At 49.2% G+C, this 24,647-nt stretch overlaps 2 protein-coding genes across 3 annotated transcripts in view; one reads left to right on the top strand and one right to left on the bottom strand.

Annotated features, from left to right (window-relative positions):
- The window catches only part of Pcid2 (PCI domain containing 2), a 29,867-nt gene extending 27,710 nt beyond the window's left edge, over positions 1–2,157 (bottom strand). For both annotated transcript variants that reach the window (XM_076553723.1, XM_006981304.4), the window contains exon 1: positions 1,786–2,157. In XM_076553723.1, the coding sequence (XP_076409838.1) occupies positions 1,786–1,821 (36 nt within the window). In that variant the 5' untranslated portion in view covers positions 1,822–2,157. The remainder of the gene's footprint in view (positions 1–1,785) is intronic.
- Positions 2,158–2,735: 578 nt separating this feature from the next.
- The window catches only part of Cul4a (cullin 4A), a 38,367-nt gene continuing 16,455 nt past the window's right edge, over positions 2,736–24,647 (top strand). The window contains exons 1-10 of the mRNA XM_076553719.1: positions 2,736–2,926; positions 3,223–3,338; positions 9,972–10,076; positions 15,501–15,569; positions 16,906–16,979; positions 17,505–17,667; positions 18,290–18,379; positions 19,113–19,195; positions 22,058–22,125; positions 24,010–24,128. Of these exons, the coding sequence (XP_076409834.1) occupies positions 2,779–2,926; positions 3,223–3,338; positions 9,972–10,076; positions 15,501–15,569; positions 16,906–16,979; positions 17,505–17,667; positions 18,290–18,379; positions 19,113–19,195; positions 22,058–22,125; positions 24,010–24,128 (1,035 nt within the window). The 5' untranslated portion in view covers positions 2,736–2,778. The remainder of the gene's footprint in view (positions 2,927–3,222; positions 3,339–9,971; positions 10,077–15,500; positions 15,570–16,905; positions 16,980–17,504; positions 17,668–18,289; positions 18,380–19,112; positions 19,196–22,057; positions 22,126–24,009; positions 24,129–24,647) is intronic.

The raw sequence follows: 24,647 nt of genomic DNA, 5'->3' as shown, positions 1-24,647 counted from the left end.
TTCAAGCACGACTCTCCAGAAATAGCATCTTTTGGAAAGGCTAAGTATTAAATATGTGCCCTCTAGAGACAGAGTCTGAGTTCCAACTGACTGCTTCTGAGCGGACATGGTCAGCTACCTACCAAGCTCTTCAATGGGGCCTTGTGACAGAATTAAACTGAACACGTACTCATGCAGCATTGACAACAGTGCTGCTACTTAAGAGGCACACGAGTACTAACAGTTCATCTCTTATTCCCTCATCAACCCAAACTATGTTCACTGCATGAGTCAGATCAACAAGGGGATTCCCAGAGCTCTGCTGAAAACACACAGCCGAGAGGTGTGCTGATGAAGGTAGGAAATGAAATTTACAATGAGAGCGAACACAACTGCTGCTCACTACCACAAGGTCCCAACACTGGCACACTGCTCAGCTTTGCTGCTTAGCCCTCTGGCTTTGCTCTCCTGCCAGCCAATGCTTCCTGACTCACAATACAAAGGTACAAAACCATGAGCCTCATAGCTCAAGTGTAACATCGTAAAAGCAAACCCACCAGTATAAACAAAACAAAACAAAGTAGCCCAGGAATGATGGCAGACATCCCCAGCATTCAGGAGGCAGAAACAAGCACATTTCTGAGGCCAGCCTGGTGTTTACACAGCTCCTTCCAGGACAGCCAGTGGCGGCTACACAGTGAGACTATCAAAAAGCAAAAACAAACAAAACAAGACAATGTGGTGGCGCACACCTTTAATCCCAGCACCAGGCAGAGGCAGGCGGATCTTTGTGAGTTTGAGGCCAGCCTGGTCTACAGAGCGAGATGCAGGAAAGGCACAAAGCTACACAGAGAAACCCTGTCTCGAAAAACCAAAAAATAAATAAATAAATAAATAAATAAATAAATAAAGTCTGGAACTGCTATGAAAAAAAAATGACAGCATAAGAGACAGGTCTCAGCGTTGATCCAAGTACTCAGGAAGCAGACGGATCTCTGTGGGTTCAAGTCCAGCCTTGTCTACAGAGTAAGTTCCAGGACAGCCAGGGCTGCTATACAGAGAAACTCTGTCTCAGAAAAGGGGGTGGGACTGGGGTCCCCGCAGGCCTCTACCAAGTGGGCCATTAGAGGCATGTGACTTAACTGTCAACCAGGAGGCAGTTATAGTTGACGCCACCGACTTCCACAATTAATCAGGCCTCTTCCCTTTCTGAGCATTTAGGCTCAAATTGCAATATTTGTTCCCAAGCTTCCCTAGGGGTTCTAGCTAATGAGATGTTTGAGACAGGGAACAGGGGCCTTGATAACAATAGAGCTAAGTGCAAAACCAAGATTCATCAACATCTAGAAACAGCAGTGTCATCATTAGAAACGTTCATCAGACTTTCCCATCGGGCTGTCCCTGGCACCGGGTGTGTTGACTAGTGGGCTTCATACCTCTCTGTCCTGGGTTAGTGGAGAAAAAGCAAACTCAGCCCTCAACCCAGATGCAACGCTGCTCGCCTGTGCCATTCGCAGGCCTTGAGGGACACCTCTCTTAAGACACAACGTGCTTCGTGCAGACAGTGCTACACGGACAACAGCTTTTACGAGGAACACCGATCTTGGTACTGCCACCTGGAATCCTCCTCTCTGTCCCAGACCCGGCGGGAGGCACTTGCAACTTTTGAGCAAGGCCCGCCGCATACAGCAGACCCTCCTCGCCTCAAAGGCAGCCGCAGATTCCCACCCCCAGGCAGGCCCGGTCCGACCCAGCGCCAGGATCCACCCCGGCGGTCAGGAAGCTAAGATCCCGGGCGAAACCCACCTGCTGCAGGTACTGGTTGATGGTGATGTGCGCCATCGCAGCGGCCGCGGGCTTTGAGCGCCTCACTTCCGGCGCGGGTCCGTCCCCGCTCCTCGTCCCCACACTGCCTTCCCCGCGCGCGCACGTTGGTTCCGGAACCGGTGGCGCCGAGCGGAGCGGGGCGAGGCTGGCGCGAGCACCGCCCTGCTCTTAGCCGTCAGTGATCCGGGTGCGGTCCCCGGGGTGGGTGCTTCGGCCCCCGGCCAGGGGCGCACGCGAGGGCGGGCGGAGGACTGGCGTGGAGGGGTCCCAACCGACTTGGGAACGTGTCCTAGCGACTCCCCCGTGCCCTCCCACCCCGTCGTGGAGGAGGGTGAGCCGCTCCTCGGTCCTCACGGTGCAGAGATGCTCTCGGCTCTCCCACTCCCCCCAGCAAACAGAACCCAAGTCCGGACTCCACTTTGGAAACACGTCGTCCCCCCCATAACCCCACCCCTCCCCGGGAGTGTCCCCGAGTCCTCCTCCCACCCCCGTCACTGGAGCACCCCGCTCCCCAGCCCTCGGCGGCGTGCGTTTCGGAGCATTCCCGAGCCCCGAGGTGTGGGGTGCTCCCCAGCCCTCGGCGTGACGTTGGACCCCTGGAGCTGCAGGGCGCTCGCTGCAGGGTTGGGGCTGGGAGGGGAGGGGGGGCGATAAGAGACCACGGCGCCCTCTCGCGAGCGTTCGTCCGTCCTGGAACGCCCGCGGGCCCCCGACCCTCCCCCGCGCGGCCGCGTACGCCCCGGAGCCCTCACTGGGCGGAGCCCGCGCGCCGGAGCCGGATCGTTCCGGTGCGCGCCGCGGCCGTTGGGCCCCCGGGCGCGCGGACCGGGGCCGCGAGCAGCAGGAGGAGGAGCCGAGCGCTCAAGGGCGGAGCCCGGCAGGAGGAGGAGGAGGAGCCGGACGCGCACGGCCGGGGCGCAGGGCAGGAGGAGGAGCCGGGCGGCGCGGGGCGGGGCGGCGTCCGGCCCAGCCATGGCGGACGAGGGCCCGCGGAAGGGCAGCGTCTCGGCTCTCATGGGCCGCACCAACGGCCTCACCAAGCCCGCGACGTTGACCGGTGGTCCCGCCAAGCCCGGGGGCGCGGGCGGCTCCAGGAAGCTGGTCATCAAGAACTTCCGAGGTGGGTGCGCTCCGGTGAGGAGCGGACGGGGGACGGCCGGCAGGTCGCGCGCTCGGACAGGGCCTCCTGGGGCTTGCCCAGCCGGCCCTGTCCCCGCGCCCCAGCCCGCCCTGCTTCCCGCACTGCCCGGCTCCGGCGCTCCAGCCTGCCTGGTCCCCGGGCACCTCCTGCTCCGCCACGTCCCCGCAGCCCCAGCTGGCCCCGATCCCGCACCTCCTGGCTGGCCCTGCCGGGCCCTGCCTCGGTGCCCCGGCCTGGCTTGTCCCCGCGCGGCCGTTGACCCTCTCTCCCCACAGACAGGCCGCGGCTGCCTGACAACTACACTCAGGACACGTGGCGGAAGCTTCACGAAGCGGTCAAGGCCATCCAGAGCAGCACATCCATCAGGTACAACCTGGAGGAGCTGTACCAGGTGAGCGGCGGCGAGGGCCTGCGAGCACCTGGCTGTTTTCCTCCTCCTCCTCCTCCCGCAGCCACGGTCGCCGACGCTAGGGAGGCCTGCCGGGGGGGAAAACGCTGCGGCCCGAGCCTGCCTTCCCTAGCGGAAGCCGCGAAGCCCCCGGTCAGCAGGTGTTTCTGTGGATCGCCGCCCTGGATTAGTGCTGTGTGTTGAGGCTTACATCAGGCTGCTTGGGAGGTGTAAGTGTTCCCATCACCAGGAGAAAGGAGGTGTTGGGGGCTGAGAGCCACGGGGGGCTCCAGCAGTCTTCAGTGTTAGCAGAATGCCAGATAGTTACACATAAAATTCACTTCGGCTCCACTTGCTAGTAGGGTCCCTGGGTCGTGCCCTGCCCACTAACACACACACACACACACACACACACACACACACACACACACACACTGTTTTGTTGTTTAATTGCTGCATAGGAGGTTTGCAGACTGATTTGGGTAGTTTTCACTTCAAGATGGTCAGTGTCCACAGCAGAAAAAATATTATCAGAAGTACATTTTGCTGTTTCAAGCAGACTTCTGCCATGGTTTTATACAATAATGTTCGCCAAATAGTCTATTTTAGGTGATGATGAAGCATATAATTAATTACGCTGAAGTCATGAATTTACTGTTTTGTTTTATCCTGGTTACAAAGTGAATATATTATAAGTTACAGAAAGTACGGAAAAGAAGAATAAACAATGGTACCGAAAGGAAATTGTTACAGATTGAGCACTCCTGATCCAAAACTCTGAGCACAACACTTGACCTCTTCTGATGGCCTTGGTCGGAACACAATGTGTGCTAAAACTGGTGTATACAGCTCCTTAAGCTAGGGCCAGTGGGGGGCTCAGTGGGTCAAAGCTTTGGCAGAACAGGCTTTGCAGCCAGTGTTCAAACCTCAGACCCCTCGAAAAGATGGGAGGAAACTGACTGCAGGTGTCCTCTGACCTCCAGACTCTAGCCATGTCACAGGGACCTACACAGACGCCTCATGCACCCACATAATGATAAGTAAAAATAGATCTTCAAATTGTGTTTAAGGTATATGAGATTTGAATTAATTTTGTGTTTAGACTTGAGTCCCATCCCCCAAATACATCATTATGCGTATTCATGTATCAAATCCAGAGGGAAAAAAATCTAATTCATAACACTTTTTCCAAGCATTTTGGGTGATAGATTGGTGTACATGTGTCTGTTCTTTGTCTTAAGTTTGTAAATTGATGTATTGAGGGAGAGGGATTTTCTTTCTTTTTCTTTTTCTTTTTTTTGGGGGGTTTTTGGAGACAGGGTTTCTCCATGTAATTTTGTTGTCCTTCCTGAATCTCGCTCTGTGGACCAGAGAATTGAATTCACAGAGATTCGCCTGCCTCTGCCTCCCGAGTGCTAGGATTAAAGGCGTGCGCCACCACCGCCCGACGGGTTTTTTTCTTTTTAAGGTTTTGTTTTTATTTTGTTTAGATAGGGTCTCACTGTAGGCTGGTCTGGAACTCACTATGTAGATCAAGTGGCCTGAAATTCACAGAGATCCTCCCACCTCCGCCTCCTGAGTGCTGGGACTAACGGTGTGCACCACTGTGCCCTCCCTGAAGATTCCCTGAAGATTCCCCTTTATTATTTTAAGTGTGGGTGTGGGTGGGTATGAATGGGAGTAGGGAGCTGGAGGCCAGAAGTGTTGGGCCGCTCTGGAGCCTGAGTTAGGTGGTTGTGAGCCGTAGGTCCTGGGAACCAATCTCAAGTCCTCGTGTACTCTTCACCACTGAGCCATCTCTCCCAAGTCTCTACCCAGCTCCCTTTGTGAGTAAGAGTCTTGCTACAGAGTGCTGGCTGACTTAAGTTACTTGCTGTATATTCCAGCCTGGCCTGTAACTTACAGCAATCCTCCTGCCTAAAGCTTCCCACATGGTTGAATGTGCCACCACACCCCTGATCGTTTTTTTAACCAGCTTTCTTGAAGTATAATTTATATATAACTTGTACTCCAGTAGCTTTTTTTTTTTAGGGGGAGGGGGAGGGGGAGTTGGCTAGTTTTATTTTTTAAGAGTTTGATTGTGTAGCCCAGGCTGCCCCAAACTCAAGGTAATCCTCCTGTGGGAGTTACAGGTTTACCCTAACATACTTGTTCTTACAGTAGATTTTAATGGCCTAATATGCATTGTTTTGCTGCCCCCACCCCATGAAAATACAGACTGTTTCCATCGCCCACGAAGAATCGCAGGCCCTTCCCACCATCCCTTTCTGTCTCCTACCCTGGCAGCCATTGCTGTTTCCAGTTACTCTGTCCTGTCTATCTAAAAGGAGTCATGCATTTGCCATCTTTTGTTATCTGGCTTTTACTTAGAATAGTGTTTAGCAGTTTGGTGTATTGTTGTTGTTGTTGTTTTATTTTTTTAAATACGTTTTTTACTTGAAATAGAATTACATCACATTCCCGCCTCCCTTCACCAACCCCAGCTACCCTCTCAAACCATGCCATGTGCCCCCAAGTGTGTACTATTTTTATTAATGAGTAGTGTGGATGTAGTACAATTGGTGTAGTCATCAGGTGGAGGATGTTTGGGTGTCCAGTGGAAACATGCCAGCAAAGCTGCTATGAACATTGAATACATCTTGAGTGGGCGTGTGTTCCCATTCCTCTCAGGAAGCTATCTCAGAGGGATTACAGAAGACCTGTGCTTAATGTCATAAGAAACTGCCTGCTTTTCTAAGTGGCCATACCATTTTGCACTCTGCTAGTGGTATGGGGGTCCTGTTTGCTCCACATTCTCACCAGCATTTGGTGCTGTCAGCTTTACATGTGGTTTAATTTACAGTCCCTACTGATATCAGGCATCTCTTCATACATTTATTGCTATTCTGTAGCCTTTTTTGATGAAGTTAACTATTCAGACCTTTTGTCTGCTTGCCTGCCTCCCCTCCTCCCCTCTCCTCCTCTCCCCTCTCCTCCCCTCCCTCCTCTCCTCTTCCTCCCCCTTTTATCTCTCTATGTAGCCCACTCTGGCTGCAAACTTATAGCCCTCCTGCTTCAGCCTCCCAAGTTCTAGGATTGTAGACATAAGCCAGTATGTCCAGCTTCATTTTCTTAGATTATTTTCCTATTATTGAATGTGTGGATTTAATATGTATTCTTCCAGATACAAGTTACAAATATTTTCTTCTAGTCTGTAACTTACCCCTTAACTGATCTATGTCCTTTGAAGAACAGTGATTTACATTTTGAAGTCCAATGTATCAGCAGTTCTTTAAGGTTGTGCTTTTAGTATCCGCCTAAAAAATAAGAAATCTTTGCCATAGTTGAGAATAGTAGCACACTCCTGTAATCCCAGCACTGGCAGGCATAGGAGATTGAGGAGTTCAAGGCCAGCCTTTTACTAGCCAGCTCTAGGCCAGTTACATGAGACCCTGTCTCAACAAAACAAACAGATCTTTGTGCTGATCTAAGCTCTTGTATTTCCCTTGTAGACATTTAGAGTTGAAAGTTTTACATTTAGATCTGTGATCTATACCTTGTGGACTTCTGTGTGTGTTGTGAGATATGAATCTAAATGCAGTGTTTTCCCTGTAATTCTCCGGGTGCTGGGCACACTGTTGTCCAACTGCCTTTCTCAAAGACAGAGCGACTGTCCCTCTAGGAGCGAGTGTGACAGGTGTCAAGTCAGGAAGGGTCAGCCGCCAGCTTTGTGTCTCTTCACAGTTGTTTCAGCAGTCTTGGTCCTTTGTATTCCTGTAGGAATCTTAGGATCTGTTTTCTGGCTCCTTCCAGGAAGTCAGCTAAGATTTGATTGAGATCATGGTGACTCCATTAGATCGTTTAGAGAGAACTGACTCAGCCTTGAAGATAGATAGCACCCTGTTGGGTTTCTTTAACTATTTCTCAGCAGTGTTTCTTGTTTTGGTTTACAGATGTTACAAACCTTTTGTGGAATTTTTGCCTTATCTTAATTCTGATTTGTGATTCTCACTTATATAGAAACATTGTTGTTTTTTTGTGTTGAAGCTGTCCTTCTAACTTGCCAGCCTTGTCTGCTTCAAGATTTTCCGTAGACCCACTGGGTCTTCCGCCCAGACAGTCGTATCTAACTAGAAAGCTTTTCCCGTCTCAATGTCGGGCCTGTTATTTCTTTACCTTGTCTTGCTGTACGGGCAGGAGCCTCCGGGACAGTGGTTAGAAGTAAAAGAGCAGGCCACTTGTCTGCCAGGTCTCAGGCCACTTGTGTTTTACCACTGCTGAGTGTAATGCTACCACGTAGGAGGTGCCTTTCTGCTCCTGGTCTAGTGAAAGCATGTTTCTGCAGCTGGTGAGAGATCCGGTGGGTTTGTCTCTTAGTTTGTCAATTATGTTCATTAATTTTTTTTCCTCTTTTAAGTATAATGACAGTATTTGGTACTTAGGCTATATCATACTTGGCTGAAATGTACCCTTTTTTTTTTTTTTTTTTTTTTTTTTTTTTGAGACATGGTCTCACTATGTAGCCTCGGCTGGCTGCTCACTATGTAGACAAGGCTATCCTCAAAATCATAGAAATCCACCTGCCTCTGCCTCCTGAGTGCTGCTGGAATTGAAGTACCTGCCATTGTGCCTGTTTCATGTATTGGTTTGAGTTGTTAATGTTTTGTTAATTTTGTCTTAATGTATTCTTTCCTTTCTATATCTTTGATCAGTTTGCGTGTCAAAGTAATGTTAGCCTTATGAGTTTGAAATGATTCTTTCTTCCTTGTATACAGTTGATGTCATTTCTTTCTTAAATGTTTGAGGGGATTCCCTAGTGGAGCCGTTTTGTTTTTTATTATCATTATGTTATTTAATGTGTGCGGATGTTTTTCCTGCATGCGTATCTGTGCACCACATTCCATATCTAGTGCCCACAGTATGGAAGGTGTCAGATCTCCTACAACTGGGGTTGCAGACAGTTGTTGGTCACAAAATAGTCTGCTGTGAGGAGTGACCCTTGGGGATATATGAGCAATAATTTTTAGGAATGAGTTGATATGAGGAACAGCTATGAACTGGTACAAGCAAAATCCAAAACCTGCCATATCCCACCTTTGGTTGTTGGACTAAATCTTGCTTCTCTGAGGTGACTCTTAAATGCCCACAGCACATTGTCTTAGCCTGACTTGACCCTTCTTACATCAAGGGTCAATTTAGAAACAGTCTCAAGAACCAGGTCTGGTGGCACACACTTGTACTCAGGCTTACAGCAAGTCTGTACTGCCTGCGGGTGCCGCCTGCCTTGAGGTACCTTAATATTCAAAACAAACAAGTCTCAGTGTGTTTCCTGTCAGTAGTGAGTGACAGTGATAACACGTCACAGCTAGGAAAAGTGGTTTGAGGATTACTGGCTCCAGCTCAAGAGTCCGCGCTCAGAAAATGCTCATCTGCTGGGACTGCTGGTGCACTCGGGAGGCAGAGGCAGGAGGAGCTCTGAGAGTTCGAGGCCAGCCTGTTCTACAGAAAAGTTCCAAGGCAGCCAGGGCTACATAGTGGGACTGTCTCAAGAGGAAAGAGAAAATGGTCCTTACAAATTGTTGCTTCATGAGGGACAGTATCACACACACACACACACACACACACACACACACACACACACACACGATTTTGACAAAATAGATGTATGCAGGCATGCACATGTATAAAAACTGACTTTGTACTTGTAAATGTGGACTGAGGCAGAACCTCTACTATAAGACGTGGAGCCACTTTGAGGAAAGGGAACTGGTGGAAAGTTCCTGCATTCTCTTTAGAACTTTTTTTAATTGTTCTAAAGTATTATAGTAGAAAACATTTCTGTTTATATTTCACTCTTGAATGAGATTTGAGAGGTTTAATTAGGGACTGGTAAGAATGTATATTCTTTTAGTGGGTAGAAATATTTAATGTTTTTCTGCTTTAAAAGTTGTTTTTTCACCAGATGGTGGTGGCACACACCTTTAATCCCAGCTCTCGGCAGGCAGAGGCAGGTGGATCTCTGTGAGTTTAAGGCCAACCTGGTCTACAGAATGAGATCCAGGGCAGCCAGGGATACACAGAGAAACCTTGCCTCAAAACAAAACAAAAGTTGTCTTTTCTTCATTAAGACAAAACAAATGAATTCTACATCAGTCAATCAGTAAGTAAACACCGATCATCATAGCTTGGCCTGTATCACTCAGGAGTCTGTTCTTTCAACTTCCACTCACCATAGGTGGAGGCCCTGCCATGCTTGAGCAGGAGTTCTGCTCCCCTCCCATCACTGCCCTGGTTTCACATGGTCATTCTCAAGATAATAAATGTGGGTCCCACCTCAGCCTAGAGAATCAGAAAATGGCCACAAGATCCAAACCTGCTCTAGAGTCCTAGTACTGTTTTGCAGCCTGATAGAGAAACCACTGAGCTAGGGCGACGCTGGAGACTTGGGGTGCCAGGCCCCCAGTCCTCGGGATGGCGGGTGTAGCGCACCGTGGGTCTGAGCCCTTCTTGTTGGCCATTGCCCTCACTGCGCTGCACCCAGTGGTGCCAGCGCCCTAGTCCCGGGCTTGCTCGCAGGCCCTGAAGACCCAGGTGGCATCAGCCCTGCAGGCTGGAGAGCTTGGACTCTGGTGACAGTCACCTTTCCCTTTGTTGTAGGCTGTGGAAAACCTTTGTTCTCACAAAGTCTCCCCGACGCTCTACAAGCAGCTGCGCCAGGTCTGTGAAGACCACGTCCAGGCCCAGATCCTTCCGTTCAGAGAATATCCTTTCTTTGCTTTGCTTTTCTTGCCTGTTTATTACACAGATCATTTTCAAATGGGATAAAGAACTAGTGAATATCCTTAATACTAAAGGAACAAGCTTTAAATCCTCTCATAGAACAAAGGGCCTATGTTTGTTTCATAACTCATTGTATTAGATTTCTAAGTGAAATTTATAGCTTCTAAATTACTGCTATGAATGAGCGTAAACAACCTCCATTTATGCATCTAGTTGGAGTGTTTAGGAAAATTTCTGAAAATGCCTTAAAATTTAAGTTCTGTCCTTTAATAAAAACCATCTGTATTCATTTTCTATAATATGGAACAAATCCCCACAAATGTGGCTGCTTCAAACATACCCAGTTTATTTTGCGGCTTGTGTCTGTCAGGAATCGGGGTACAGCCCCATAGTTTGTCTGCTCATTGTCTCACAGGCCCAAGTCAGGGTGTCAGGAAGCCTGTCTCGTCTAGACGGTGGGTCTTTCCTGGTCCCCACAGGTGGGTAGTTGTAGGAACAAGGTCCCTCCTTACCATCTGACCGTGGATCTGGCTTCACCCGAGGACTGTGCTTGGGTCCTTGCTGCATCCAGTTTCTCCTGATGGATTGTGTGCTATCGTGAGCATGCAGGAGAACCTGCCTGTCTGGTCTGAGACTGTGCCTCCCAGGACGGAACCCGACAAAGGAGCGGTGGCCACGGTGATCAGCTGAAGACGGGAATTATTCAGGCATGTGCTGTGCACAGCTCTGGGCAGAGGGCGGCGGCAAATCCTCCGCCGCCGTGTCACCTGTGACTCATGCCCACAAGGACATCTGTAGGACCTGGCCTCAGGCTGGTCCCCAAACCCATTGCCAGTTTTAGGACACAGTTTTAGGATGTATAAAACAAATCCCAGAACCTGCCTATTCAAGATTTTCTCCTGGTTCAGGAGACCTTTTTTCTTCCTGTGGCTCTCATCAAAGGGAACATGGTCTTACCAGCTGTACAGAGCCTGTTAATGCAGAGCAGCAGGCAGGCAGTGTTGCTGGATGTTGAGGCCTTTATGGTCTAGGTTTCTGCTACGTGGGCTTCTATCAGGATGCCTCTCTATTCTCTGACAAGTGTTCTGAACTAACGGCTGCAAGATTGTACAAGATCATGGTGACCACATACCCTAGAGGAGTCTGCCAGCATGCACTCTTACCTCGGGAGATATCTGTGAGGCGTGTAGAGCTTCTGCCCCATTCAGAGTCCTGGAGGAGCCTGGCATCTGGGCTGAGAGTGACACTAGATGTCATGGTCTAGGACACCAGTGCCCATCAGGGTCAGCTCATACTGTTTCGCTCTAATCCCACTTAGCTGGAAACCACTTCTTGATTACCTGCTTTAATTATCCTCCTGCAAATTAATCCCACTCTGGGGGTTGACCAAAGTGGTCACATATTTAGTAAGCCTTTGTTTCCAACTCAGTGTCTTGATCGTGGATTATAGAAAGTGGCTGTGTGCCTGATTTCCATCCTCCATGGAACCCGAGCCCAGGGTAGAGTTGGGGAAGTACGCTGTTTCTTGTTAACAAACCAGGATTATAAGAGTCATGGTTTGTTTTACAGGAGGAAAGAGGCACTAACACATTAGATTCCTTAGTGACAACATGTCTTGACCCCCAGACACATGCAGCAGAACAGAAACCAGGCAGAGCCCCACCAGGGGCTGGAGGGTGCGGAGGATACCACTGAATTGAAGGACATGGAATTGGCCTTGAAGGACAGTGGGATGGACCCAGACAGTGAAGGTGGGGGAGTGCACAGTACGTTCTTAACTGAGCAGAGTCTGGTGTGCAGTCCAGGTCACAGACCGCATTTGACTCTGGATGTGCCATCGAGGAGTTGCACTTGAAGCTGTACAAGTCACTGAGATGACTTACAGGTTTCTAAGCAAAAGCTCAATCAAGTTGTTATGTGATCTCTTGGGCAGAATGATGGCACAGTCTAGAACTCGGGCCAGCACGCAGCCTAGAACCTTCTCCGGCCAACACATTTCCAAAGTAGCTGTTTGTGCTGCCAGACATCAAACTAGGTCCTGGAAACCGCACTGAGTCCCTCCCTCCCTCTAATGGAGGTCACAGACAGGCATCTGTGCAGCAAAAGACCATGTGCACCTCTGGACATAAAGGAAGGCTAGCCCACCAGCCAGAGGAGGGAAGTGCTGAGGGGTCAGGAGGCCCGCAGAGGAGATGGTGCTATTGGATGGCCTGTGCAGAAACATGGCAGGCAGAGTGAGAAGAGCCAGCCCATTGGCAAGAATCAGTTGCTGCCACAGGCTTCCAGAAGAGAAAGCCAAAGAAGGAAAGCTCACCTGTGACCTGAGGTGTGACTGGCCTCATGCTGTGCTGAGGGTCAAGCAGTTTTGGCCAGGTGTATTGATCCATGAGGAGATTGGTAATTAAGTAGATCAATGTTAGATGATTTTTCTCTACCTGATTGAGATGCTGAAGCCAAGCAGCCAGTGATTTGAATGAGTGCGTCGGTGCCGTGGATAACAGTGGACACCCTCTGGAGTATAAGTCACTACTGGCCGGTCACTCTTCCAGCCCAATATACACAACAGAGTTTTGCTGTCCTTTAAATGTGATTGGCAGTTTCTCATGGTCTGTCCTAAGCATTCTGGCTATTGGGTTTTTATTGTACCGTGAAGGGTGTACTTCCCTTTCATGGTGCAAGTCCTTGGTAGGGATTGAAGGGAGACAAGAGTGGCCACCAGAAAGCTGCCTCGGCAGAAGCCACAACAGACCCTCTGGCGTCTGTGCATCCCACTGCCTAGAATTACTCACTTCTGGCACTGGGGATGCTGTGAGCCTTGCATCCTAGAGTTGGCCGAACTCGAGCAGGGTGCATAGGATCTTGGTCAACACCATGCTCTGTGGTACTGAGTACTGTTATGGGAAATATCAGAAAATGATTGATCTGGAGACCTGTGTAAGTTACTTAACAGAACTCTATTAGAGAACATTGCCATTGGACCCTTACATCTTAGAGATACAGGGTCAGGTACAACTACTCCATGGTTATTGGTGACTCTTGAGCTGCCAGGTAGCATCAGATGGACCAGTGTCAGTTTAACTCCGGTTTAATCTTAAAGGCCCATGCAGGCTCACTGCCACACAGCTCCAGCTGGCCAATGTGAAGGTAATAGGAACTTTGCAGATCTGTCATCAGGCTTGTGGCGTCTCTCAACCTGCTGAAAGTCCTGTGGCCAACCTTTGTCTTGCTTTGCACAGATAGTGGTCTGACATATTTTACCATCATAGAAGCATTCTCCCAGGGTAATGTGCTGACAGACCTTTCCTCTGACTGTCTAAACTTGTGAATATGCTTCCTGAGACTGAGGAGGTGAGAAACTGGACCTTTTTGTCTGGCCTGCTGTGTTTATGGTCACCTGCACAGATGTGCCTGTGGCCTCACTATCTCCCTGAGCATTCTCTTCCCCTCCTAAGGCTGGGCCAGCATCACCCGCCTCTCCCAGCTGCCCTTGACTGACAAGATCAGGGCTTCTCTGCCCTGACTGTGGCACACTTACCAAGTTTTTCCTCCATCTGGGCACACTGTGTTTCCTCATGTGAGCCGAGGTGGGTGACCCTGCCACACTTGAACCTATTGACATGGATGGTGCCACGTGCTAGCAAGTGGTAGACAGGACTGAAGCACAGGACAGACACCTGGTGCTTTCCACCTGCGTGGACTGCCTTTTCTATATTAGGGAGCTCAGAGATCCAATGAGAATGGGCAAGAAAATCCTTCTCCAGAAACCCACTTCTGGGTATCTCTATTTAAAAGCTGTATTTTGCCCATTTCTTAAAAGGAATATCCTAGGAGCTAGAGAGGTGGCTCATTGGTAAAAGCACATGCTGCTCTTGTCAAGGACCCAAGTTCAGTTTCCAGGACCTACGTCAGGCAGCTCACTTAAGCTCCAGGTGATGTGATACCTCTAACTGCACGCGCGCGCACACACACACACACACACACACACACACACGAATAAAAACTTCATTGCGGGGGGGGGGGGGGGGGGGGGGCCGGGGGATCTAAAAATTAAAAAAAATAAGTGGGGCTGGAGAGATGGCTCAGCAGTTAGGAGCAATTGTTCCTTCTGCAGAGGATTGAGGTTTAGTTCCCAGAACCCACATGGTGTCTCACAACTATCCATAACTCCAGTTCCAGATCTGATGCCCCTTTCTGCTCTCTCTGGGCACTACATGCATGTACACATTCATACACACATACATACATAATACATACATAAAATTATAGATTATCCTAATAGCAAGTTCCAGGCCAGCCAGAGTACATAGTGAGACCCTGTCTCAAAAAAAAAGTGCACACACGCATACACAGAGGCACATGTCTGTAATCTCATCTCTGAGGATGCTGAGACAGAGTTGCCAGCTCCCTGCTATACACTTTTAAAATACGTATTTATTTATTATGTATACAGTACTCTATCTGCATGTATGCCTGCAGGCCAGAAGAGGGCACCAGATCTCATTATAGATGGTTATGAGCCACCATGTGGATGCTGGGAATTGAACTCAGGATCTCTGGAAAAAACATGCAGTACACTTAACGTCTGAGCCATCTCTCCAGCCCAGACATAGCATTTCTTTTTTTCTTTTTGAGACGGGGTTTCTCTGTGTATCCCTGGCTGTCTGGGAACTCTCTGTAGATCAGGCTGGCCTCGAACTCACAGAGATCCACCTGCCTCTGCCTCCTGAGTGCTGCGATTAAAGGCATGCGCCACCACTGCCTGTCTATATACTTTTATATACACTCTGACTGTGGGATACTCGGGCCCACCAGACCCCAGTTCTAGAAGGTCCATCGTGGCCCTCTGGGTGAAATCTGACCACCCAGCTGAAGCACTCACGCCTGGTTATTCGTGTCAGCTGGCAGGAGTGGAAAGTAATGCAGAGAAGAGAGGAGAGAGCGGAAGCCAAGGCGAAGCAGTGAGACAGATCCAAGGGGTGGGGTGAGTCAGGCAGGTTACCACCAAAGGGAAGGAGCTGGCAGTGGGCAGAGGCTAGGCATCCACTCCTGCTTGGGAGCTGCTGGGCTGTCAGTCCATGTGTAAACTGGCCTGTAAGCCACCACCTGGAGGCTGGAAGTCCAAGACCCAGGCCCTAGTCTAGTAGACTCCATCTGCTAAAAGCTGCCTGCTTTGTGGATAGGATGGCACAGCTCTCCAGGGTGTCTTTCTGCCTCTGGGTACTATTGCCTTGGGATTAGGTTTTCACAAGTGTTGGGACGGTAGTGTAGCTTACACTAGAATGGTAAATGGTTATACTTTCAGTGTTACTAGAAGGACATCTGGCGGGAAGGGCCCTGAGATGAAAGTGGAAGCCGCAACAATGGGATGGACTGGCATGTTTGAAGCTTCCTTAGCAGGTCTGCACAGACTCGCTAGACAGCGTTCTGTTTCTAAAGAAGATTAACACGTGCTGGCAAGATCACTGCAGACAGATGGTAAGTGTGCGCCCTTCATCAGCCCGGATTCTCTGTCAGTACTATTTATTGTTAATGCCTGATTCACCCATACCTGCTCACTTGTCCTTTGGCTTTACAAGCCTCTGCTCTAGACAGAATGGAGTGATTTCTTCACACCAGCCTTAACCTGCCTTTCTACAACTTCAGGCCTGAGCTCAGGGACCCTTCACCACAATTGAGCAGTAAAGTAGGGTGGGGAGGTGAGCTTCCTCAGACTTCTAGGAAGGGGTGCTGGCCAGCTCTGCCTCCAGGTCAGCAGTTGGTGTGTGCATGTAGGAGGAGGCGGCTCCCTGTGTTCTCAAAGGAAGCTCAGGTGTCTGATTGCAGTTTGGCCTGAGTTCCAGCCCTCGCTGTAGTTAAATGGCAAAACCCTAGGCTGTGGTGGTGGCTAACTTGTCTTCACAGGTGTGAGTTTTTGTGTGGCCCAGCTGTTGGTGACCTGTGAGAGAAGATAGTGTGTGTGGCTTCTTGAAGTAGACTGAGTCTTTGCTTTGTAAGGATGAGGAGCAGAGGATGAGCGTTTTGAGCCGTGTGGATGTAAAGACAAGAATGTCCATTAGGGAAGGTGTTTTCAAATGTCAGCAGTTTCAGCAAAGGTGGAATCCGTTCCAGCTGGTAAATGCAGGGCTTCCCCAACAAAGACAGGACAGCTCACTGCCTACATCGCTGCCCTTGCAACAGTGTGCTCTGGAGCCCGAGCCTCAAGAAGGGGTAGCAAGACTTAGGAAATTTAAGCCGGGAATGGAGGTTCTGTTATGTGCCTGTAATCACATTTAGGAAGTAGAAACAGGAAAATAAGGAGTTTAAGGCCATGAAAACCCATCTCAAGAAATCAAGAAAGACTAGTATCGAGCCATCCAAAAAGCATCATTGTGTCATGAGTTGGTAAATAATTAAATTTTCCCCCTCCCACCCTCCCCTCCCACCCAGACAGGGTTTCTCTGTGTAGCCTTGACTGTTCTGGAACTCGTCCCGTAGACCAAGTTGGCCTTGAACTCACAGAGCTCTGCCTGCCACGACTCCCGAGTTCTGGGATTAAAGGCATGTGACACCACCAACCGCCTGAGATAATTAAATTTCCAAGATCCTTGAGGTTGAATGCTTTAAAATCCTTGCAGTCTGGGCTGAAAAAAACAGAAGAAAAGGTTGAATGTATAAAAATGAGGAACTTGAGGTGTGAGGGTTTTCCATCAAGAAGTGATTGTTACATTCAAGACAGCTAAAATGTAGGAGGGCCTAGAAAGTCGGATCTCAGGTGGTGGTTATGTGAAGGAGGGGAATAGGTGTGTGAGTGCCTCTCCTCTCTGGTCTTCAGATCATGATCAGAAGCATCTTCCTGTTCCTGGACCGCACCTATGTCCTCCAGAACTCCATGCTGCCTTCTATCTGGTGAGTGTCCTCCTGCGTCTGACCAGCCCTGCTGTCTTCTCTGTTAGAGTGGCACCTTCCTTTACTGCACTTGCCGAAACTCCCGGGCTACAAGCTGAGGAAGTAGGATTAACTTGGGGTTGTTTCAGACGTGCTTTCTGTGGACCAGAGAGGAGGCTGCGGGAACAGTACAGGAGAAGGAAGGGTTCCGGAGGGAGCGGGTATCGTAGTGCCTCCCATGGCCCTTGACAAATAGTGAGCCGTGAGTCACAGATGGCAGCCTCACACAAAAGCAATTTGATTGTTGGGTACCAGTGTAGCGTGAGGTATCTCATGACTACCTCAGGGTAGTCAGCTTGACCTCCAGGAAATAACCTCATTTAGGGTAGAGACACGGGCGTCCTGGACTGGCCAGACAAACGTTCCTAAGAGTCCTTCTCAAGGCTCTGGCTCTAATGAGCAAATACCAGGTTTTCCCCGGTGCATGTGAAGCTTGTGGAGCATCCAAGGCCGAACTAAAGCCTTGTTCTGCTTTCTACCTGTCAGGGACATGGGCCTAGAGCTGTTTAGGAACCATATCATCAGTGACAGGATGGTGCAGAGTAAGACCATTGATGGGATCCTGCTGCTCATTGGGCGTGAGAGAAGCGGTGAGGCTGTGGACAGGAGCCTGCTTCGGAGTCTGTTAAGCATGCTCTCAGATCTCCAGGTGAGGCCTTGGTCTTGAGTGTGTGATGGCCATCTGTCCCAAAGTAAAACACGGGCATCAGAGATGTAAGTGGGGAATAGGATCACAAAAGTATGAGCTGAAAATGTGGTTGTCTAGTCCTTAAGGAGAGAATGCCTGAGGCTAACACCACCCTACACAAGGAGCCACAGAAGAAAAGACTGATTGATACTTCGTATGGCTGTATAAAATGCTAATTTCTTTGGAAAATATACCATAAACAAAGGGAAAACCGCCAGGCAGTGGTGGTGCACGCCTTTAATCCCAGCACTCGGGAGGCAGATGCAGGCGGATCTCTGTGAGTTCGAGGCCAGCCTGGTCTACAGAGCTAGTCCAGGACAGACTCCAAAGCTACAGAGAAACTCTGTCTTGAAAAACCAAAAAAAAAAAAAAAAAACAGGAAAACCAATTACCGATGAACAAAGGCTAAAGAAGCATTAGTGTTTAGAGCAGGTAGGGCTCTGGCCCGGTAGGAAAAGTTTTCCAAAGAACAGTGGCACATGACGACCACAAGCTGCAACCTGCTGACCCAGAAAGCGGGCCCTTAGTGCTTGAGAAGGCAGGCTTCCTGCGTGGAACTCGTCAGTAACTGCTCCTTCCCTAGGTGTATAAAGACTCGTTTGAACTGAAGTTCTTGGAAGAGACTAACTGTCTGTACGCTGCAGAAGGCCAGAGGCTGATGCAAGACAGGGAGGTGAGATGCGCCGACTGCGTTTGCTTTAAACCCCCCCCCCCCAAAGTAATTTGTGGAGTAGCAAAGGAGCGCATGTCTAAGCAAAGATAAAGAGTAAATCCTAAATATGAAAGACAAATAATTAAAGAATCAAAATTGTTCATCTGTGTGTAGAATCCCCCCCAAAATACATGTGCAATCTATAATACATGTGATAATGCAGATGTAATAGCAATATCACCCACCCTGTTGAGCCGCTTCCTAGGCCCTGGCGTCAAGTTGAAGGGAGCCCTGAGTGCAGACACAGTAACCTGCTCCTTAAAGATGGCCAGCCTGTCAGAGCAGGATTTAGCTGCAGCAGTGTTAACAAGTGGCCCTGAGGACTGTCCGCCCAGACAGCTGACGTCTGTGTGCAGCCTCTGGCTACAGGAGAGCTATCACCTCTGACAGGACAGCTTCATGTGTGGCTGCTAGCAAGCTTTGGGCTTTCTACCCAGATCCTAGTCACTTACCCATATGGGCCCACTGATCCCCCAACACTTTGTGGTAAGCAGTGAGTGCAACCTGGGCCCCAATTTTAGAGGTGATCCCCAGCCTCCTAGTTGTCACTCACACATCCTCCCACCCTGCCCACCCCTGGTAATCTATTAATATTTGACTTGAATGTGTTCATTGCTCGTTTTCTATTTTATGAGGAAAATACTAATAATGTGAGAAGTCCTTTTGTCATTGATGTGTTAAATTTTTTTGGAAGGTTCCAGAGTATCTGAACCATGTGAGTAAACGTCTAGAAGAGGAAGCAGACCGAGTGATCACTTACTTAGACCACAGCACACAGTAAGCACTGTCCCTGGATGACATTTCAGTTTCTCACAGGCCACAGACTTTCTTGCTGCATATTGAAATAGCCGGGGTGGGGGTGGGGGGTGGCGGGGTGGGGCGTCTACGGCGCACGCCTTTAATCCCAGCACTTGGGAGGCAGATGCAGGTGGATCTCTGAATTCAAGGCCAGCCTGATCTACAGAGTGAGTTCCAGGACAGCCAGGGCTACACCCATGCATGCACGCACTGTCACCTCCCACCCACCCCCCCAAAAAAGAAAGAAAATACCTTGTACCTCTGGTTATTAACCCAGTGCTCTTAGGTTGTTCTGCTCACAAGGCCATGCTTTGCTTATAGTCTGCCCATGCTCAGCAATTACAAACTGTTCCTACCACACGCAATCACGAGTGGCTGGTCAAGGAAAGTGGCCCCTGAGCTAACACCTGAGTACTTTGTTCACCTGATAGATCTTCACTGATGTGAGACCCTTCACTTACCAGCTTTTCGTTTTTTCAAGATTGATTTTTATTACCTTTAGTTAGGTGCAGTCTGTGGGTATGTGCATGTGAGTACAGGTGCCTGAGGAGTCCATGGGTTTGGGATCCCTTAGAGCTGGGGTTATAGGTGATTGTGAGCCACCTGGTGTGAGTGCGGGGTACTGCAAGAGCAGTGCCAAGGCTTCACTGCTGAGTCCTCTCCATCCTTGGTTAGAAGTCATAATCCTTAGGATAACAGTACACTTTGTCCTCCTCTTCTCAGTCTTGTTCCTCTAGACTTTGGGTTGATGAGCAGCTGGGGAAATGAAAAGGGAGTGAGCATGTGTGTTTATTGAAGATGTGTGTTATTTCTGCTGTGAGGAGATGAAACACGGCAGGGCACAGAGGGGAAACCCATGCAAAGCTCCAGTCCTTCCTTGTGGGTTGGGACAAGAGGAGGGGTGGGGTCAGAATCTCAGGAGACATAGCATGGGGGTTCAGGAAACAGCACCTTTAAGAGGATTGTGTTCTTCCTTTCCAGTGAGGGACGCCATGGGTCCTAGTCCAGAGCCGAGCCTGGGGAATGCTGGATTGCTTGGGGATATTGATGTGCGCATCACACTCATACTTGATAGGGAAGAAGAGTCAGGAGAAGGCACAGGAGACTGAGCAGAAGCAACCAGGGAGAAGCAGCGGCCACGCCAGGCTCCCCTCAAAAGGGCCACCCACATCCCTGAACTCCATTTTTATGGAGGGTGGGATATGAATCCCGTCTTTCGCCGTAGGTGCTGTGAGATTTAAATAGGTTAAAAAGTTCCTTATAGAAGGCTGGGCATAGTGGTGCACACTTTTAATCCTAAAGTTCCAAGAGTCAGAGGCAGGTGAATCTCCGTAAGTACAAAGCCATCCTGATCTACACAGCTAGTTTTAGGCTAGCCAGGGCTACACACTGAGACTCTGTCTCAAAAAAACGGAAAGAAGATGACTTGATGCCAAGTCTGACTGCCTGAGTTCAATACCCCAGACTCCTGAAGGTTTCCTCTGGCATCCACACCTGCTGTGGTATGTGCACAGGACACAATTTAAAACATTGGTACTAGGTACTGAACTCCAATAGTCTTCCTTATAAACTCTAAAATGAAGACTTGAGAAAAGTCTAAAGTTAAACATTCTTGTAATAAAACAGATTCTCTGTGATCTTCTCAAAAGAAAAGGTAAGTTATGAATAAGGAAAGGCCAAGAGGCTGTGTGTGGTGGAGCATGCCTGTGATCCCAGCACTTGGGAGACCAAGGGAGGTCTGTGAGCTCTGAGCTCAGGGCTGACCAGCTCTACATAGGGAGTTCCAGGACAGACCGTGTCTGTCCCTGTGACTGTAGTGGTCAGACCACATTTTCCACCGTTCTGTTCCGTGTGGTGCTCATGTGCCCAGACCTTGTAGCAGGCTGTTCCATGAGCAGAACTTGCCCAGCGATTGTGGGGTGCGGGTGGTCAGGGTGAGGAGTGGGGCTGCAGGAGTGTATCTCAGACCTGGGGTAGAAGATGGACAAGAAGTGGGTGTCAGCCAGTCTCTGGAACCCCTCACTTGCCGGTCCCTCCTGGGCTACAGGGTGCGGAGCAAGGCTGAGAACACACTCTAAGGCAGAGTAAGTGCAGGAAGATTGTGTCCGTGGTGGAGGAGAGGGGAGGTCAGAGTCTAAACTGTGAGGGAGATGGTGTTGGAGGCCTAGGGGTGCCACAGCGTCGTGCAGCCATCCTGCCTAAGAGACCAACATGACGTGAACATGGAGACCAGAGTGCTTGGGCAGGCCTGAGCAGTAGGACTGTAGACCGCACTGCCGGATGGGCCCTGCCGGCTTCTAGACTGCTCCACTGGGCTCGCTCTGCAGGGCTCCAATCTCTGTTCTGGAGTTTTATGTCTACAGTTCAGAAAGCAAGGGACACCAAGGGCCAAACCATGAAGGGCAGAGGTAAAAATCAGAAACCAGGATATAAGGCACGTGTAACTACACCAACCAGGCAGGCTGCTCGGGTGCTTGCTGCCAATGTTTCTGCACCTACCTATGGACTTGTCTGTGATATTCAGCAAGTTGTGTTTAGAAATGCTACAAACAGCCAGGTGTGGTGCTACATGCCTTTAATCTCAGCATTGGGTAGCTGAGGTAGAAAAACGGTGTTTTCAAGACCAACTTGGGCTATCTATTGAGATCCTGTCTCATGAAAGAAAGAAGAAAAAAAAAAACAACTGAAATGAATCGTCAGCAAAAATCAGAGTTAACGGTTGTCATGATGTATGTATTCATTAGCCCTCCGTCCACTTGGCTGTAGGCTGCCTGTTGGGACTTGAACTTGAACCTTTGGGGGCTAGCCAGTCCTCTGCTGACACTTTGTCTTTCTTTATAGGAAACCCTTGATTGCCTGTGTGGAGAAACAGCTCTTAGGGGAACATTTGACAGCAATCCTGCAGAAAGGTAGATTTTCTATCCTGTGTGATTTAAACTGAAGTCTGTGCTCCACTCAGGACCAGCACATGTGATAAACAACTCAGAACCTCTCTAACTCCAGCTCCGGGGCTCAACACTCCCTGTCAGGCTTCCAGAGGCACCAGACTCATGAACACACGACAAGCGAATAACAGAAATTTTCATAAATTGTCTCAGTGCATGCTTTGATAAGCTAAATTGTGGCCAGGAAATGATGAATTGTGCTTGTAAAAGCTCGTTGTAGATTTTAGTGGTGGCTGTGGAGAGGCTTGCCTTGATCACGTGCTTGCCATGCAGTCAAGCATGAGGACCTGAGTGTGGATTCCAGGATCCACATTAAGAAGCCAGTAGGAGCAGTCACCTGTAACCACAGCACTGGGGGGCAGAGTCAGGAGTATGTCTAGGATTACTGCCAGCCAGTCTAGCTGAATCGGTGAGTTCCAGGTTCAGTAAGAGACTCTGCCTAACCAAATAAAAAGCAAAACAAAATGGAGGATGATTGAAGAAGATACCAGCATCAATCTCTGGCCCCCAGACGAACAGACACCTGCAGATATGTGTGCGAACGCACATGTACATACAACAACATACACAGTTATATTAGAAACATTCCAAAAAGTAAAGGCCCTTCAACTTTTTTAAAGATATTTAGGACTCCTGGGAGATATTTTACAGAAGTTAAAGCTTATTTGTGTGTTTAGCTCAGAAGTAATCTTGAGACATACCAAGCAGCCAAACCTGTAGCTTAGTACAGAGGGTGCCTCCACACGCCTGACCCTGTGTGTGCAGGTACTGCCAAGTACAGAGACCTGGGACTCAAGTGCCTTGAGAGCCCACAACCTCCAGGTCTACAGGGAGCATCTCTGATGCCCTCTTGTGGCCTCTGCAGGCACTGCACAAACGTGGTACATGTACTTAAGACACAGGCAAAATGCTCATATAATATGAAATAATAAAATTATAAAACCTAAATAATTGAATAAAATTTCTAAAATTCCATATTGAATACATAAAATATTTGACAGTACTTATTTGTCTTACAGTTTATTATGTGAATCAAATTAATCAATTTAAAACTTAAAATTGCCGGGTGGTGGTGGTGGTGGCAGCGGCGGCGGCGCACGTCTTTAATCCCAGCAGAGGCAGGCGGATCTCTGTGAGTTCGAGGCCAGCCTCGTCTACAGAGTGAGTTCCAGGAAAGGCAAAGCTACACAGAGAAACCCTGTCTCGAAAAAACAAAAAACAAAAAACAAAAACAAAAAAAACAACAACAACTTACAATTGAATCAATTTCAGCTTATATTTATTTTATGCATGAGTGTTTAGCTTGCATGTATGTATGTGCACCACATGTATGCAATGCCCACAGTGGTCAGAAAAGGGTGGAGGTCAGAAGAGAACATCAGATCTCCTAGAACTGGAGTTAGAGATGGTTGTGAGCCACGATGTAGACTGCAAACAGAACCTGGGTCCTCTGCAGGAACAGCAAATGCTTTTTTACCTGCTGAGCCGTCTCTCCAGTCCCTGAACTAATCTTCTAACAAATGTGTTTCTGACTAACAGACAAAACCTCAAATAATTTGCATTGTGAATTTCTCGTGGCAAATACTTGTCTAAATATCTTTTGACTCATTACTTTTGTTAAATAAGGGCTTTAGTGAAATGAGAAAGTAAATAATCCATTCCAAATGCACTCAGAAAACTGAGATCCACCTATCTGAGCCACCTCAGGTAGGCAACCAGACAGGCATACCTCTAGCAGGTGTGTGCTCCAGGTCTGCAAGCCAGGCACTGACTGGTGTGGACTAGACTGTTTTCACTCAGGAACGCTGCCTTCCTGCTGTGACTTGCTCTTGTTGTGCATACTCCTAGGGCTGGACCACCTGCTGGACGAGAACAGGGTGCCTGACCTCACGCAGATGTACCAGCTGTTCAGCCGGGTGAAAGGGGGGCAGCACGCTCTGCTGCAGCACTGGAGTGAATACATCAAGGTACACACTGGCCCTCACTCTACCCTGCAGAGGGGTGGACGCGTGTGAGGGCCGTCTGTTCCCTATCTTCCAATGCCCTGAGGAATGTTTTTAAGATGACCCGCAGTGACGGCCACCTTGCAGGGGGACAGCTGCAGTAGTGACAACAGCTTTGTGTCCGTTCATGTAGAGACTTGTTTCTGCTACAGCAGCAGTCTCTGCTGTGTCAGGCCTGAGCCTGCTCACTGGGAACCGACACACACTGCTCAGCAGTTTGCTCTGCCTGCTGCTGTGTTTCTAAGCCCAATTCAAGACTTCCGGTCCCAGTTCCCACCTCTGTGTTCCAGACATTGTGTCCCTCACTTGCCAGTACAGCACCACTCAGCATCTTCCAGGGGTGTTGCCTGGGACTGGGGCAGAACCTCCCTGAATGCCAGGCCCCACCTCCCAGGGTACTAGAGGTATCCGCAGTCGAGAGGGCAGACGAGAGGGCAGATGAGGCAGGCCTGCCGTCACGGTGTGAGACAGCAAAGGCTGCTC

This window comes from Peromyscus maniculatus, chromosome 17, assembly GCF_049852395.1.
Source record: "Peromyscus maniculatus bairdii isolate BWxNUB_F1_BW_parent chromosome 17, HU_Pman_BW_mat_3.1, whole genome shotgun sequence".
Classification (NCBI taxonomy): Eukaryota; Metazoa; Chordata; class Mammalia; order Rodentia; family Cricetidae; genus Peromyscus; species Peromyscus maniculatus.
This window is presented reverse-complemented; position numbering and strand designations above follow the sequence as displayed.